Genomic DNA, 13583 nt, shown 5'->3' with positions numbered 1-13583 from the left:
TCTGAAAATGTTGCTTCCTGCCTTGATTCCCTGCATTTTTGCTGATATCAACCATGTCTTTTCAGTAAAATAAACTTTTCTTGGGCTTCAACAATGCTTAGGGAATATTGCAGTGTTAGATGGAGTTGGATTAATCTGATATTTGGAACAGTTGTTTCTTGGTGCATGTGGATGAGTATCTGAAGGAATCCTAGGCTGAAGAGAGATGCTGGTTGGTCTTGGGTAGCTGTTGATAATTGCTGCCCTGAGATGTGCAGGATGTCTCTGTTTCAGCCTGCACAGCTGAAGAACGAATCTGGACTCTTCACTTTTCACTCTTGAGGTTGTTTATTAATTCTTATCTATAAAATTTTTTTTCTGCCCAGCCGAGATCTGCTCAGCAGGGCAGCCACAGGCACTTTGTGTTGTCCTTTTATACTACAAACTACACACACATATTTATACTTAATTCCCAATACCCATCACCTGTGTTAGACAGTGCACTTCTACTCTAAACAAATCCCAAAGTGCCAACATCACTGCAGAAAATGGAGAACAAGAAGAAGAAAGGCTGGACATGCCCAAGTCCCTCCATCTTGTCCCCACAACCCCCATACCAATAAAATCTACATTTTCACCCTGTGGTCATTTTATTATTACACTATTCAAACCTCTGTGACTTTCAGGTCCTCATACAGAGCTGCCAAATTTCTTCAGGGGTCAAAATCAAATCCTCAGGTTTGGGGATTTGAGCCAGGGTCTCTGAGCCCCCTGGTGGGGTCCTGGCAACTCTGGATACCCGGAGGGATGCACTGAGTTCCGGCAAACCTGGCAGGTGTGGGGTGTTGGGGGGATTCCCCTGGCAAGGTGCACTCCTGCCAGGGCTGATGGAAGGCTGGGTGTCTCAGGGCAGCCTGGAAGCACACCAACCCCTTGTCCCTGTTTGCCCCCTGCAGAAGCAAGCCTGCCAACGGGGATTACCGCAAGGAGCACCGCGAGCGGAGCCGCAGCCCCATCGAGCGGGCGGCTGCCCCCACCGTGAGCCTGCACGCCAACCACATGTACACCTCCATCCCCAGCCTGAGCATGGAGCAGCCCCTAGCACTGACCAAAAACAGCCTGGATGCAGCCAGGACAGTGGGCATCTCCCCCAGCCTGAGCAGCGTGGAGCGGCAGCAGGTACGGGGCTGGCACCGGGGCTGGCACTGGGATCGGCCATGGGCCATGGGGAGGGCTCTGGGGACAGCCACAGCCTGTCAGGTACAGCCAGAGGAGAGGCTGCTCCTCGGGCAGCACGGGGTTAAAAATGCACCCTGAATGTCACAGGGTCATCATGGTATTCCTTGTGACATTCCCAAGCTTGGGAATGCAGGAGTTGTAGTTGGGAATATTTGGGAATGCAGGAGTTGTAGTTGGGAATGCATGAGTTGTATTTAGGAATGCATAGGTTTTATTTGAGAATGCAGAAATTGTATTTGGGAATGGGTGAGTTTTTATTTGGAATGCATGTGTTGTATTTGGGAATGCAGGAGTTGTATTTGGGAATATTTGGGAATGCAGGAGTTGTATTTGGGAATGCGTGAATTTTATGTGGAAATATTAAGGAATCCATGAGTTTTATTTGGGCATGCATGCATTGTATTTGGGAATGTGTGCGAGTTTTTATTTGGGAATGCAGGAGTTGTATTTGGGAATGCAGGAGTTTTATTTGGGAATGCATGAATCATATTTAGGAATGTGTGAGTTTTTATTGGGAATGCATGCGTTGTATTTAGGAATGCATGAATTTTATTTGGGAATGCATAGGTTTTATTAGGGAATATTTGGGAATGTGTGAGTTTTTATTTGGGAATGCATGCATTGTATTTGGGAATACATGAGTTGTATTTGGGAGTGCATGAGTTGTATTTAGGAATGCATGGATTTTATTTGGGAATGCATAGGTTTTATTTGGGAATGCAGGAGTTGTATTTGGGAATATTTGGGAATGCATGAGTTGTGTTTAGGAATGCATAAGTTTTATTTGAGAATGCAGAAATTGTATTTGGGAATGCATTCAATTGTATTTGGGAATGGGTGAGTTTTTATTTGGAATGCATGTGTTGTATTTGGGAATGCAGGAGTTGTATTTGGTAATATTTGGGAATGCAGGAGTTGTATTTGGGAATGTACGACTTGTATTTGGGAATACATGAGTTGTATTTGGGAATGGGTGAGTTTTAATTTGGGTTGCATGTGTTGTATTTAGGAATGCGTAGGTTTTATTTGGGAATGCATGAATTGTATTTGGAAATATTTGGGAATGTGTGATTTTTATTTAGGAATGCAGGAGTTGTATTTAGGAATGCATGAATTTTATTTGGGAATGCATGTGTTTTATTTGGGAATATTTGGGAATACAGGAGTGGTATTTGGGAATGTGTGAGTTTGTATTTGGGAATGTGTGATTTTGTATTTGGGAATGTGTGAGTTTGTATTTGGGAATGGGTGAGTTTTGATTTGGATTGCATGTGTTGTATTTAGGAATGCATAGGTTTTATTTGGGAATGCAGGAGTTGTATTTGGGAATGCATGCATTGTATTTGGGAATGCATGCATTGTATTTGGAAATATTTGGGAATGTGTGATTTTTATTTGGGAATGTGTGATTTTTATTTAGGAATGCAAGAGTTTTATTTGGGAATGCATGACTCGTATTTGGGAATGTGTGAGTTTTTATTTGGAATGCATGTGTTGTATTTAGGAATGCATAGGTTTTATTTGGGAATGCATTAATTTTATTTGGGAATCCAGGAGCTGTATTTGGGAATGCATGAATTTTATTTGGAAATATTTGGGAATGTGTGAGTTTTTATTTGGGAATGCCTGTGTTGTACTTAGGAATGCATGAATTTTATTTGAAATTGCATAGGTTTTATTTAGGAATGCAGGAGCTGTATTTGGGAATGCATGCATTGTATTTGGGAATGGGTGAGCTTTTATTTGGGAATGCATGTGTTGTATTTGGGAATGCATGTGTTTTATTTGGAAATATTTGGGAATCCATGAGTTTTATTTGGGAATGCTTGCATTGTATTTGGGAATGCATGAATTGTGTTTGGGAATGCATGAATTTTATTTGGGAATGCACAAATTTTATTTGGGAGTGCATGAGTTGTATTTAGGAATGTATGTATTTTATTTGGGAATGCAGGAGTTTTATTTGGGAATGTATGAGTTGTATTTGGGACTGCATGTATTTTATTTGAGAATTCAGTTGTTTTATTTTGGAATGCAGGAGTTGTATTTGGGAATGCATGAGTTTGTATTTAGGAATGCACAAATTTTTTTGGGAATGCACGAATTTTATTTGGGAATGTATGAGTTTTATTTGGGAATATTTGGGAACACATGAGTTTGTATTTGAGAATGCACAAATTGTTATTGGGAATGCCTGAGTTTTTATTAGGGAATAGCTGTGTTTTCACTGGGAATTCAGAGTGTGGCTGGCTCAGGGAGGCCCAGCACCTGCCTGGGGACATCCCCTGAGCCCCTCCTGTGACCCCTGTGTGCTCCCCTGCCCTGTCCCAGCTCTCCCCACCCTCAGGAACAGGCACAACACCAAAGGGAGGATTTGACTCTGGGGGATCTTAGTGGTTTTAGCCAGCCAGAAGCATTTGCTGTGTTGTTCAGAGCAGTGTTGTACCACTCATTCCCTTCTCCTAAAGCATTTGCTGTGTTGTTCAGAGCAGTGTTGTACCACTCATTCCCTTCTCCTAAAGCCAAGTCATTTATTTTATGCTGATTTCAGGTTCAGGTTTTTTTGTTGGTATTCTTAGCTTTGCCATGTTGCACATGGCATTTGTTTTGCTGCAGCAGTGCAAAGCTGAGCCGTTTCTGTAGGCAGGAGCAGTTTCCTCATGTGCCAGACTCACTTTTATCCCTCCTGCAAGTGGAAACAAAGCAGAGAATTGAGCTGTGATGAGCTGCAGCACTGGGAAATTAAACTGGCCCCTGTACCCCAGCTCTGCCTTCCCTGGATCCCTCTCTGCTCTATTTTGAACCAGATTACAATCATTTTTTTGGGAAAACAGGATGTTGGGGCAAGGCCTTGCTAAGAGCACAGAGTAGAAATCATATAAAATAAAAAGTGTACTGAAAAAAAGAAATCCTAGCTTGATAATTCCTTGTTTTGGGGATTTTTTTAACCTTAACATGTTGAATGATATTTAATTTCTAATAAAACAGGTAGGAGAAGAATACGTTATTTGCAGCAAGACAGGGTTATTCAGTTGATATAGTTAGTGATTATTACTAAATTCTCAGTTTATCCAAATATTTTTATAAAAGTTTCTGTATTCTATGCACACAGAACCATAGCAGAGGTTAAGGAAACCTTTATTGGGCTCTTCAAGGTGTTGGCATGTGTATTTCTGATATTATTACCTGTCTCTCTGCTCCCCACCTCCTGCGTGTCCAAAATACTCTTCTGAGGAGAATTAAATTCATGCCTTTCTCAAAAACCACTTCTGAGAGGCACAGAATCCTCGCCCCTACAGAAAATAATTACTCCCACATGTGAACTGTTTACAGAAAAATCAAATCATTCTTCTGTTTTGCTTTATTTACTTTTTTTCTACTTTGCTGCCAATGCAGTAAGAGGTAAAAAACCTCATTGCTGTTTTGGCCTGGCAAAAATGATGTTAAACTTCCCTGGAAAGCTCAGCTCTTCTACTGTACTGTTCTTGCTCTTGCTCTGCCTAAAGTACCACCAAAGAAGGGAAATTTCTTCCTTTCTCACTGACTTTTTATGGGAGTAGGTGATTTTTTGTGGGTAAAATTTTCAAGGAATTAAATTCCATCAGTTCTGTTAATTTTTTGAACACTTACTACTTAATTTGCATTGAGTATAATGGACTCCTTGCGTCATCAAATATATAGAATTTATTCCAATACCTGTTTTATTTCCCTTCAGCCACCTGGAGAAACTGGGACATTTCTTTTCCCAGGGCTTTGTGTAAATGTCTATAGTAAACAACTCTGAAAAGAGAATTTTATGGTTTCACTTAAAGTACAGATGGAGGAGTTCTAATGTAATGCAGCTGTGAATAGACATTTTGGGGAATTTGCATGTGCTGAGAATGACAGTGAAGTTAATTAAGTATTAAGTATTAATTAATTCACCTGCTGGAAAGGCAGTGAGTTCCAACAAGAAAGGATTTGTGGTCCAGACAGGCTCAGAGTTCTTCATATTTATTGTGCATCCCATGGGATTAGGATGCACTGTGCAATAGAGGTAGGGCTGGGAAAACTCAACTTCTGAATAAAAATTATAACACCCAGACAACAAAAACCTGGAAAATCTGCAAACCCCTTCTGTGTGTGGCCACAGAATGAAACAAACATTTCATGTGTTGATATGGAACTCAGTGCAGGTGACACAAACACTGTAAAATCATGTCAGAGTTTTGCTTTCACGCTGCCATTTTTCTGTTCACTGAAATAACAAGAACCTCAATGGAAATGCAATGGATGTTTTTAAAATTGATTTTTAATTTTTAATCAAAGAAACAGCTGAATATTTGTGAGTTTAATATTAATTTGATAGTTTATGGGTTTAATTGCCTTAGCTGTGAAGTTGCAGCAATCACTGTAAAATTATTTTTAAGATTTACTTTTACACTGCCCTTTTTCTGTTCACTTACATAAGAACTGTTGTGGAAATGTGATATGGATTTTTATTTTAATCCAAGAAACAGGTGAATATTTGGGGGTTAATATGAATTGTATAGTTTATGGGTTTAATTGCTGTGAAGTTGCAACAATCAGTGTAAAATTTTTAAGATTTACTTTCACACTGCCCTTTTTCTGTTCACTTACATAGGAACTTGTGGAACTGTGATATGGATTTTTATTTTTAATGAAAGAAACAGCTGAATATTTGGGGGTTTAATATGAATTGGATAGTTTATGGGTTTAATTGCTGTGGCTGTGAAGTTGCAACAATCAGTGTAAGATTATTTTTAAGATTTACTTTCACATTTCCCTTTTTCTGTAACTTACATAAGAACCATTGTGGAAATGTGATGTGGATTTTTATTTTTAATCCAAGAAACAGCTGAATATTTAGGGGTTTAATGTGAATTGGATAGTTTATGGGTTTAATATGAATTGGATAGTTTATGGGTTTATTTGCTGTGAAATTGCAACAATCAGTGTAAAATTATTTTTAAGGTTTACCTTCACACTGCCCTTTTTCTGTTCACATACATAAGAGCTGTTTTGGAAGTGTGATGTAGATTTTTATTTTTAATCAAAGAAGCAGCTGAATATTTGGGGGTTTAATATGAATTGGATGATTTATAGGTTTAATATGAATTAGATAGCTTATGGGTTTAATTACTGTGAAGTTACAACAATCAGTGTAAAATTATTTTTAAGTTTTACTTTCTCACTTTTCCTTTCTCCTTTTTCTCTTCATGTACATAAGAACCACTGTGGAAATGTGATGTGGATTTTTATTTTTAATCCAAGAAACAGCTGAATATTTAGGGGTTTAATATGAATTGGATAGTTTATGGGTTTATTTGCTGTGAAATTGCAATAATCAGTGTAAATTGTTTTTAAGATTTACCTTCACACTGCCCTTTTTCTGTTCACTTACATAGGAACGGTTGTGGAACTGTGATATGGATTTTTATTTTTAATGAAAGAAACAGCTGAATATTTGGGGGTTTCATATGAATTTGATAGTTTATGGGTTTAATTGCTGTGGCTGTGAAGTTGCAGCAATCACTGTAAAATTATTTTCTTAAGAATTATTTTTTAAGATTTGCTTTCACACTGCCCTTTTTATGTTCACGTACATAAGAACCATTGTGGAAATATGATGTGAATTTTCATTTTTAGTCCAAGAAACAGCTGAATATTTAGGGGTTTAATATGAATTGGATAGTTTATGAATTTAATATGAATTGGATAGTTTATGGATTTAATTGCCATGGCTGTGAAGTTGCAACAATCAGTGTAAAATTGTTTTTAAGATTTACCTTCACACTGCCTTTTTCTGTTCACTTATATAAGAACTGTTGTGGAAGTGTGATGTGGATTTTCATTTTTAATCAAAGAAACAGCTGAAAATTTGATTTTTATTTTTAATCAAAGAAGCAGCTGGATATTTGGGGGGTTTAATATGAATTAGATAGCTTATGGGTTTAATTACTGTGAAGTTACAATAATCAGTGTAAAACTATTTTTAAGTTTTACCTTCTCACTTTTCCTTTCTCCTTTTTCTGTTCATGTGCATAAGAACCACTGTGGAAATGTGATGGGGATTTTTATTTTTAATCAGAGAAACAGCTGAATATTTAGGAGTTTAATATGAATTAGATAGTTTATGGATTTATTTGCTGTCAAATTGCAACAATCAGTGTAAAATTTTTAAGATTTACTTCCTCACTGCCCTTTTTATGTTCACGTACCTAAGAACTGTTATGGAAATGTGATGTGGATTTTTATTTTTAATCCAAGAAACAGCTGAATATTTAGGGGTTTAATATGAATTAGATAGCTTATGGGTTTAATTGCTGTGAAGTTGCAGCAATCAGTGTAAAATTATATTTAAGGTTTACCTTCACGTTGCTCTTTTTCTGTTCACTTACATAAGAACCGCTGTGGAAATATGATGTGGATTTTCATTTTTAATCCAAGAAACAGATGAATATTTAGAGGTTTAATATGAATTGGATAGCTTATGGTTTTAATTGCTGTGAGATTGCAACAATTATTTTTAAGATTTACCTTCACACTGTCCATTTTCTGTTCACGTACATAAGAACCGCTGTGGAAATATGATGTGGATTTTCATTTTTAATCCAAGAAACAGCAGAATAGTTGGTGGTTAATGTGCAGAGAGTTGAATCGCTGTGCTGAGTGTGCCCCTGTGCTTGTGTCCCCCCAGAACCGTCCCTCTGTGATCACCTGTGCCTCTGCCAACAACCGCAACTGCAACCTGTCCCACTGCCCCATCGCCCACAGCGCCTGCTCCGGGGCTGCCTACAGGAGACCCTCCAGCTGTAAGTGCCTGCCCGGGCTTGGAAGGGACAGGGGGCTGCTGAGGAGGGCAGGAGCCTCCCCTGAAATGGGAAATGTCAACCCCTTCCCTCCGAATTATCGTAGTTTTGAAATTAAAGGGCTCTCAGGCAGAGATATGGGAGTAGGAGTAACAGTTGTCAACTAGGGAAATGAAAATAAAGTGCAGTGATACAAACCAGCAGTGCCAGAGTCAGAATAGGAACTGACTCTGTGTGTCAGGGAGGTGTCCCAGCCCCATGCCATGGGGGCTCAGCCCTCCTGCAGTGCCAGCTGTGGCTTTGGTGGAGCAGGGATCTGTGGTTCTGCTTCTCCAGGGATCCTGCACAAGGGGGAACTTTTCCGCTGAAGGTCCCAGGAGAGCTGCTCCACTGGGCATGGGAACAGGGCTGGATGTTTCCAGAAAAGATCTGTTCCTGTCAGGTGAAGAGGTGTCTGTGCATGACACTTGGCTTTATTTTAGGATCAATCCCTCCAAATTATTATAGTTTTGAAATGAAGGGGCTCTCAGGCAGAGATATGGGAGTAGGAATAACAGTTCTTCATTAGGAAAGTTAAAATAAAAAGCAGTGATACAAACCAAACCCCTGCCAGAGTCAGACCGTGCCCTGTCCCCTGTGTGTCAGGGCGGTGTCCCAGCCCCATCCCAGGGGGGCTCAGCCCTCCTGCAGTGCCAGCTGTGGCTCTGCTGCAGCAGGGATCCTGCACAAGGGGGGAGTTTTCCTCTGCAGCTCCAGGGCTGCTGCAGATGGGCCTGGGCTCCCTCTGGCAATGCAGGGCAGCAGAAAGCTGCTCCTCTGGGAATGCAGGGGGCAAAGGCTGCTGGGGTGCTCCTAATCTCTGATTCTATCTGGTTTGGAATGCTTGGCTCCTCCCCTGGGCGGAGCTTCTCCCCATGGGATGATGGAATTTCATCAGCCCCGCAGGGACACTCACTGGCCCATTAACAGAAAATGTCTCCTGGAAGGAGGATGGGTTTGTGGGAGAGGTAAAGAAAACTGCCCAGTGAACAGAACTGCCCCATCTCCAAGAGCTGGCAATAGAACACACACCCCCAGCACACCTTGCACTGCACCCCAAGGCAGTGCCACCCTCCAGCCTGCCCTCACTGGGGTCCCAGCAGAGCAGAGTGGTCCCCACTGTGCCCACATTGACAGGGAGAAAAGGAGGTGAAATGATGGACACCCCTTTGTTTGCTCCTGTGCCACAGCTGGAGGTACTGCTGCAGAACTAGGGAGGGAGAGGTGTTCTTTCTTCTTGCATGGAAAAGCTTATTTAAAAAAAAAACAACCAAGCACCCCACACAGACAAATTAGTCATTATGTTTATTTTAATCCAGCTGACAAACAGCAGCCAGGGCCAGCAGATCCCCCCACGCTGTTTTTTTAGGAGCTGTATTTTCCCCTGCTCTCTCAATGGCCAGGAGACTCTTGGGATTCAGCTGCACTCACAGAAATCTTTCCTGCAGCCACAAATTCCCTCCCAAAGCCTGGGCCCTGCACCCTGCTCTGCATGGAGAAAACCTTTGGAGGGCAGTTGCTACAGCAACCCAAGCAGGGAGCTTTAGCTTTGTGCCTTGATGAAATCTGCTCAGGCAGCACTGGCTGGGAGAGCTGGGCTGTTCCTGCTCCCTCTCACTGCACACACAGCACAGGGGACCTCAGCCCTTCCCCTGAAAGTCCTTTACCTGCTGGGCACAGCTTCAACTTGCAGGGCAGGATGTGTCCATGGAACAATACCAGCCTGATGGAGGCAGCAACCTAAAGCCCACAGCAGGGTAATTATTAGTATTTTTTATAAATAGTCCTTTTTTTATTTTTACAAAGATCAGTACACTGTTAACAACTCGAAGTGGGAGCTGAAGGAGCCCCTTAGACTCTTGGAGAAATCAATGATTGGGGATCTCAGATTTTATAAGTTTTCTCACAAACTGGTGCTACTGGTCCCAGGAGAGCTGCTCCAGTGGGCATGGGAACAGGGCTGGGTGTTTCCAGAAAAGATCTGTTCCTATCAGGTGAAGAGGTGTCTGTGCATGACACTTGGGTTTATTTTTAGGATCAATCAAGCTGGAAGGCTGTGCCATGGATCCCAACAGTTCCATGTATTTTTGGAAAGACAGTTCTTATTAAGACACACAAATACTTATTCTAAACTGTTAAACTGCAGTGCTCTTATATTTAGTCTGAGGAATTACTACAGTTTTTGGTCAAAACCTGCCTTTTAAGGCTTTTGTAACAGTCTTACAGCAGTTACTGCAGTGCTCCTGATTCATTTAGCTTTGACTGCTCCCAGCACAAGTGTGTGGAGTGAGATGAAAGCCTGAGCCCAGCTTTTGGCATGCTGCAGTTTAGGATGGGCTCTCCTCACACCTGACTGCTATCAGCAGGCTTGGGAGCTGATTTTAAACAACTCTTTACATCATTAACTCCATTTAAGCCTAAATATAAATTCTGTGTGATTGTTTTGGGAGAAGGTTTCCATAGAACTGGAGCTGGAGCTGTTAGTTGCCTGAGGGAGAAATACAATTACATATAAATGCTCACAGAAACATAAAAGTATTTAATTTAATTGGGTTTTTTTCATTTTAACTCTTTCCTTCCCACCTCATTGCCCACTCCTAGGTCTGTAAGGGTGTGAGGAAGGTCATCATGGGGATGACCCCCTAGTGATGGGGACTTGTAGTGACAGGGCATTAGGCTACAGGGGAGATGCTTTGGGGGCTGGAGCCCCTCTGCTCTGGAGACAGCCTAGGAGAGATGGAGGGGTGTAGAAGGCCCTGGGGAGAGCTCAGACCCCTGCCAGTTCCTAAAAATGCTCCAGGAGAGCTGGGGAGGGACTGGGGACAAGGACCTGGGGTGGTGGGATAAGGGGCATGGCTTCCTATGGCCCAGAGAGCAGGATTGAATGGGAAATTGGGAAGGAATTGTTCCTGGGAGGGTGAGATGTGTAAAACTGGGGGGCTTAGGTGTTGGCTTGGTTTTCCCAACCAATATCAATTGGAAAACCAATATTGGTTTGGCTTTTCCTTCCAATATCCCATCCAACCCTGAGGGCAGGTTTGGATGGGATATGGGGAAGGAATTGTTCCTGGGAGGGTGGGCAGGGATGGGTGGGATATTGGGAAGGAATTGTTCCTGGGAGGGTGGGTAGGCCCTGAGGGCAGGGTTGGATGGGATATGGGGAAGGAATTGTTCCTGAGGGTGGGCAGGCCCTGAGGGGAGGGTTGGGTGGGATATTGGGCAGGAATTGTTCCTGAGGGTGTGCAGGCCCTGAGGGCAGGGTTGGATGGGATATGGGGAAGGAATTGTTCCTGAGGGTGGGCAGGCCCTGGCTGCTGTGGCTGCCCCTGGATCCCTGGCAGTGCCCAAGGCCGGGTTGGATGGGCTTGGAGCAGCCTGGGACAGTGGAAGGTGTGGTTAGGGGTGGTTGAGCATTAAGCTCCCTCCAAGCCAAGCCATTTCAAGGTATGTGAGAGAAAGCAGGACGAGGTGCAGTGTGCAGAGTCTGAAGTGCCCCTGTGTGCTGCTGTCCCCACAGCCACCACTGCGTGTGACCCGGTGGTGGAGGAGCACTTCCGCAGGAGCCTGGGCAAGAACTACAAGGAGCCGGAGCCGGTGGCAAACTCGGTGTCCATCACGGGCTCGGTGGATGACCACTTTGCCAAAGCCCTGGGGGACACGTGGCTGCAGATCAAGGCTGCCAAGGACGCCGTGGGCGGCAGCCCCGAGGCGCGGCGGGGCCGGGCGTCGCCCTCCTCACACATGGTCAGCCACAACCACTCGCCCTCCGTGGCCTCCTGAGGACAGAGCCCTTCCCGCCGGGAGCTGCGTGCTTTGACTGAGCTTGGAACAAGTGCTTCACTAGTGCTGGGGAGGGGAGGTTAGTTTGCAGCACACGGTTTTGTGTACTCACTTTGTTGGTTTTTTTTGTTGTTTTTGTAAAAGGGTGCCCTTAAAGATGATAGCAGGAACTATTTCATAAAGATTCATACGATGTAGCATCCTTTTCTTCCTGCCTCAATTACCAAAGAAACCTCTGATGCAAATCTGCTGCCCCTTAAAAAAATAATGCACGCTAATCCACAAAAGCCATTACACTTAGTTGGTTGACCCAAGTGCTTTTTTTGCTTTTCTTAGCTTTTCTCAAGACTAGAATTTGTCTGGTTTGCTTACATTGCTTTTTTTTTTTTTTTTTTTTTTTTCCCTCTGTGAAGTAATTTCGTATGTATATACTTGAAAAGAACTGTCATGTATGATTTGCACTATTGGAGGAGGACTGAAGTTGCACAGCAACTTTCTGGAAGAGGCTAAATATTTTGAGGGCAAACTGCTGAAAAAAGGGTTTAAGGATGACATTTCTATCAGTTTGATTTTTTCTTAGAGCAAAACAGCTTTGGAAGGGGAAGTCTCATACAGGTTATAGGTCTTTCTCTCTTTAGATTTCAGGTGCTTAGTGCTTGCAACTGGACTGCATAATTTACAGAACACGGGCATTTTTTCCTAAACACTGCAGTTTGTTAGAATAGAGCTGAGGTTGGAGGGTTCCATAGTGCTTAACGATGCATGTTTTATGAAAAATAGCTGGTATCTATTAATGTATAGACAGTAAGAATCATAATACTTATTAGCTTCTCTTCAGAATTAGTTTATTTTTGTCAGTAACAACCCTAGATATACTTACTGCTGGTACAGTTGTACTCTATGATATTTGTATTTGCTATTCACTTTAGTGGCAGCAGCAGCGAGGGCAGCTCAGGACAGGCCTCGTGCAGCACTGCTGCTTCACAGGGATCTGCTTCCCTACCCCAGTCTGTGTAATCCACCCTGAACTAGCTGCAGGAACTGCTACCCTTACACATCCTGGCTGGACAACAGATTGTTACAGTTTGTGAAAGATGATCTTTCCCTTTGTTTCTTTTATTTTGGTTGTTTTTTTTTTTTTTTAAAGCCTACCCATCAGCCTACGCCGAGTCGCAGCATACATTCCTCCAGTAGATTTTATACAGGTATTACTGCATTTATTATCATTTGCTATATTAATAGCTACTAACTAGAAATTAGGCAGTAGAGGCAGGCATAAAACCACAGCTGTGCTAGTGCTAAGAGCTTCTCTTTCTTCTTGTTAAGTGTAACTACTCTCCCCAGTACATTCCATCTTCCCAGGACAGTTGCAGCCAGGGCTTGGTTTTTATGCTGGGCTCCCTGAAGGGATGGGCTCAGTGTAGGAAGTGAGAACTGGTTGGAAGATGAACTCCACGTGATGTATTATGGACTATGTTACAGTATTGGGTCCATTGTGGTTTTTATTTTATGCTTTTTTTGGTTTGTTTTGTTTTTTTTTTTTTTTTTAAAGTTAAGCTATTTAATTTGGAAAAGGTGCAGGGTAGAAAGAGATCGGGAGATTGGCTCTTACTCTTGGTGAGAAGGTGGCTGCTCAATTTTCTGTAAAAAAATGAAAAAAAAAACCACAAAAAAACCCCAACCCAACACCTAAACCCCCAGTTTTACACATTTCACTACCATCTTACTGGGTAG

General features: G+C 42.4%; 1 protein-coding gene across 1 annotated transcript in view; it reads left to right on the top strand.

Annotated features, from left to right (window-relative positions):
* VGLL4 (vestigial like family member 4) overlaps positions 1–12849 on the top strand; it is a 53966-nt gene extending 41117 nt beyond the window's left edge. The window contains exons 3-5 of the mRNA XM_054281314.1: positions 936–1158; positions 7919–8033; positions 11587–12849. Of these exons, the coding sequence (XP_054137289.1) occupies positions 936–1158; positions 7919–8033; positions 11587–11849 (601 nt within the window). The 3' untranslated portion in view covers positions 11850–12849. The remainder of the gene's footprint in view (positions 1–935; positions 1159–7918; positions 8034–11586) is intronic.
* Positions 12850–13583: the final 734 nt, after the last annotated feature.

This window comes from Melozone crissalis, unplaced genomic scaffold (genome assembly GCF_028551555.1).
Source record: "Melozone crissalis strain CALT ecotype California unplaced genomic scaffold, PUWL_Pcris_2 ptg000029l_1, whole genome shotgun sequence".
Classification (NCBI taxonomy): Eukaryota; Metazoa; Chordata; class Aves; order Passeriformes; family Passerellidae; genus Melozone; species Melozone crissalis.
The sequence above is the reverse complement of the archived record's forward strand: the minus strand, read 5'-3'. Positions and strand labels throughout refer to the sequence as shown.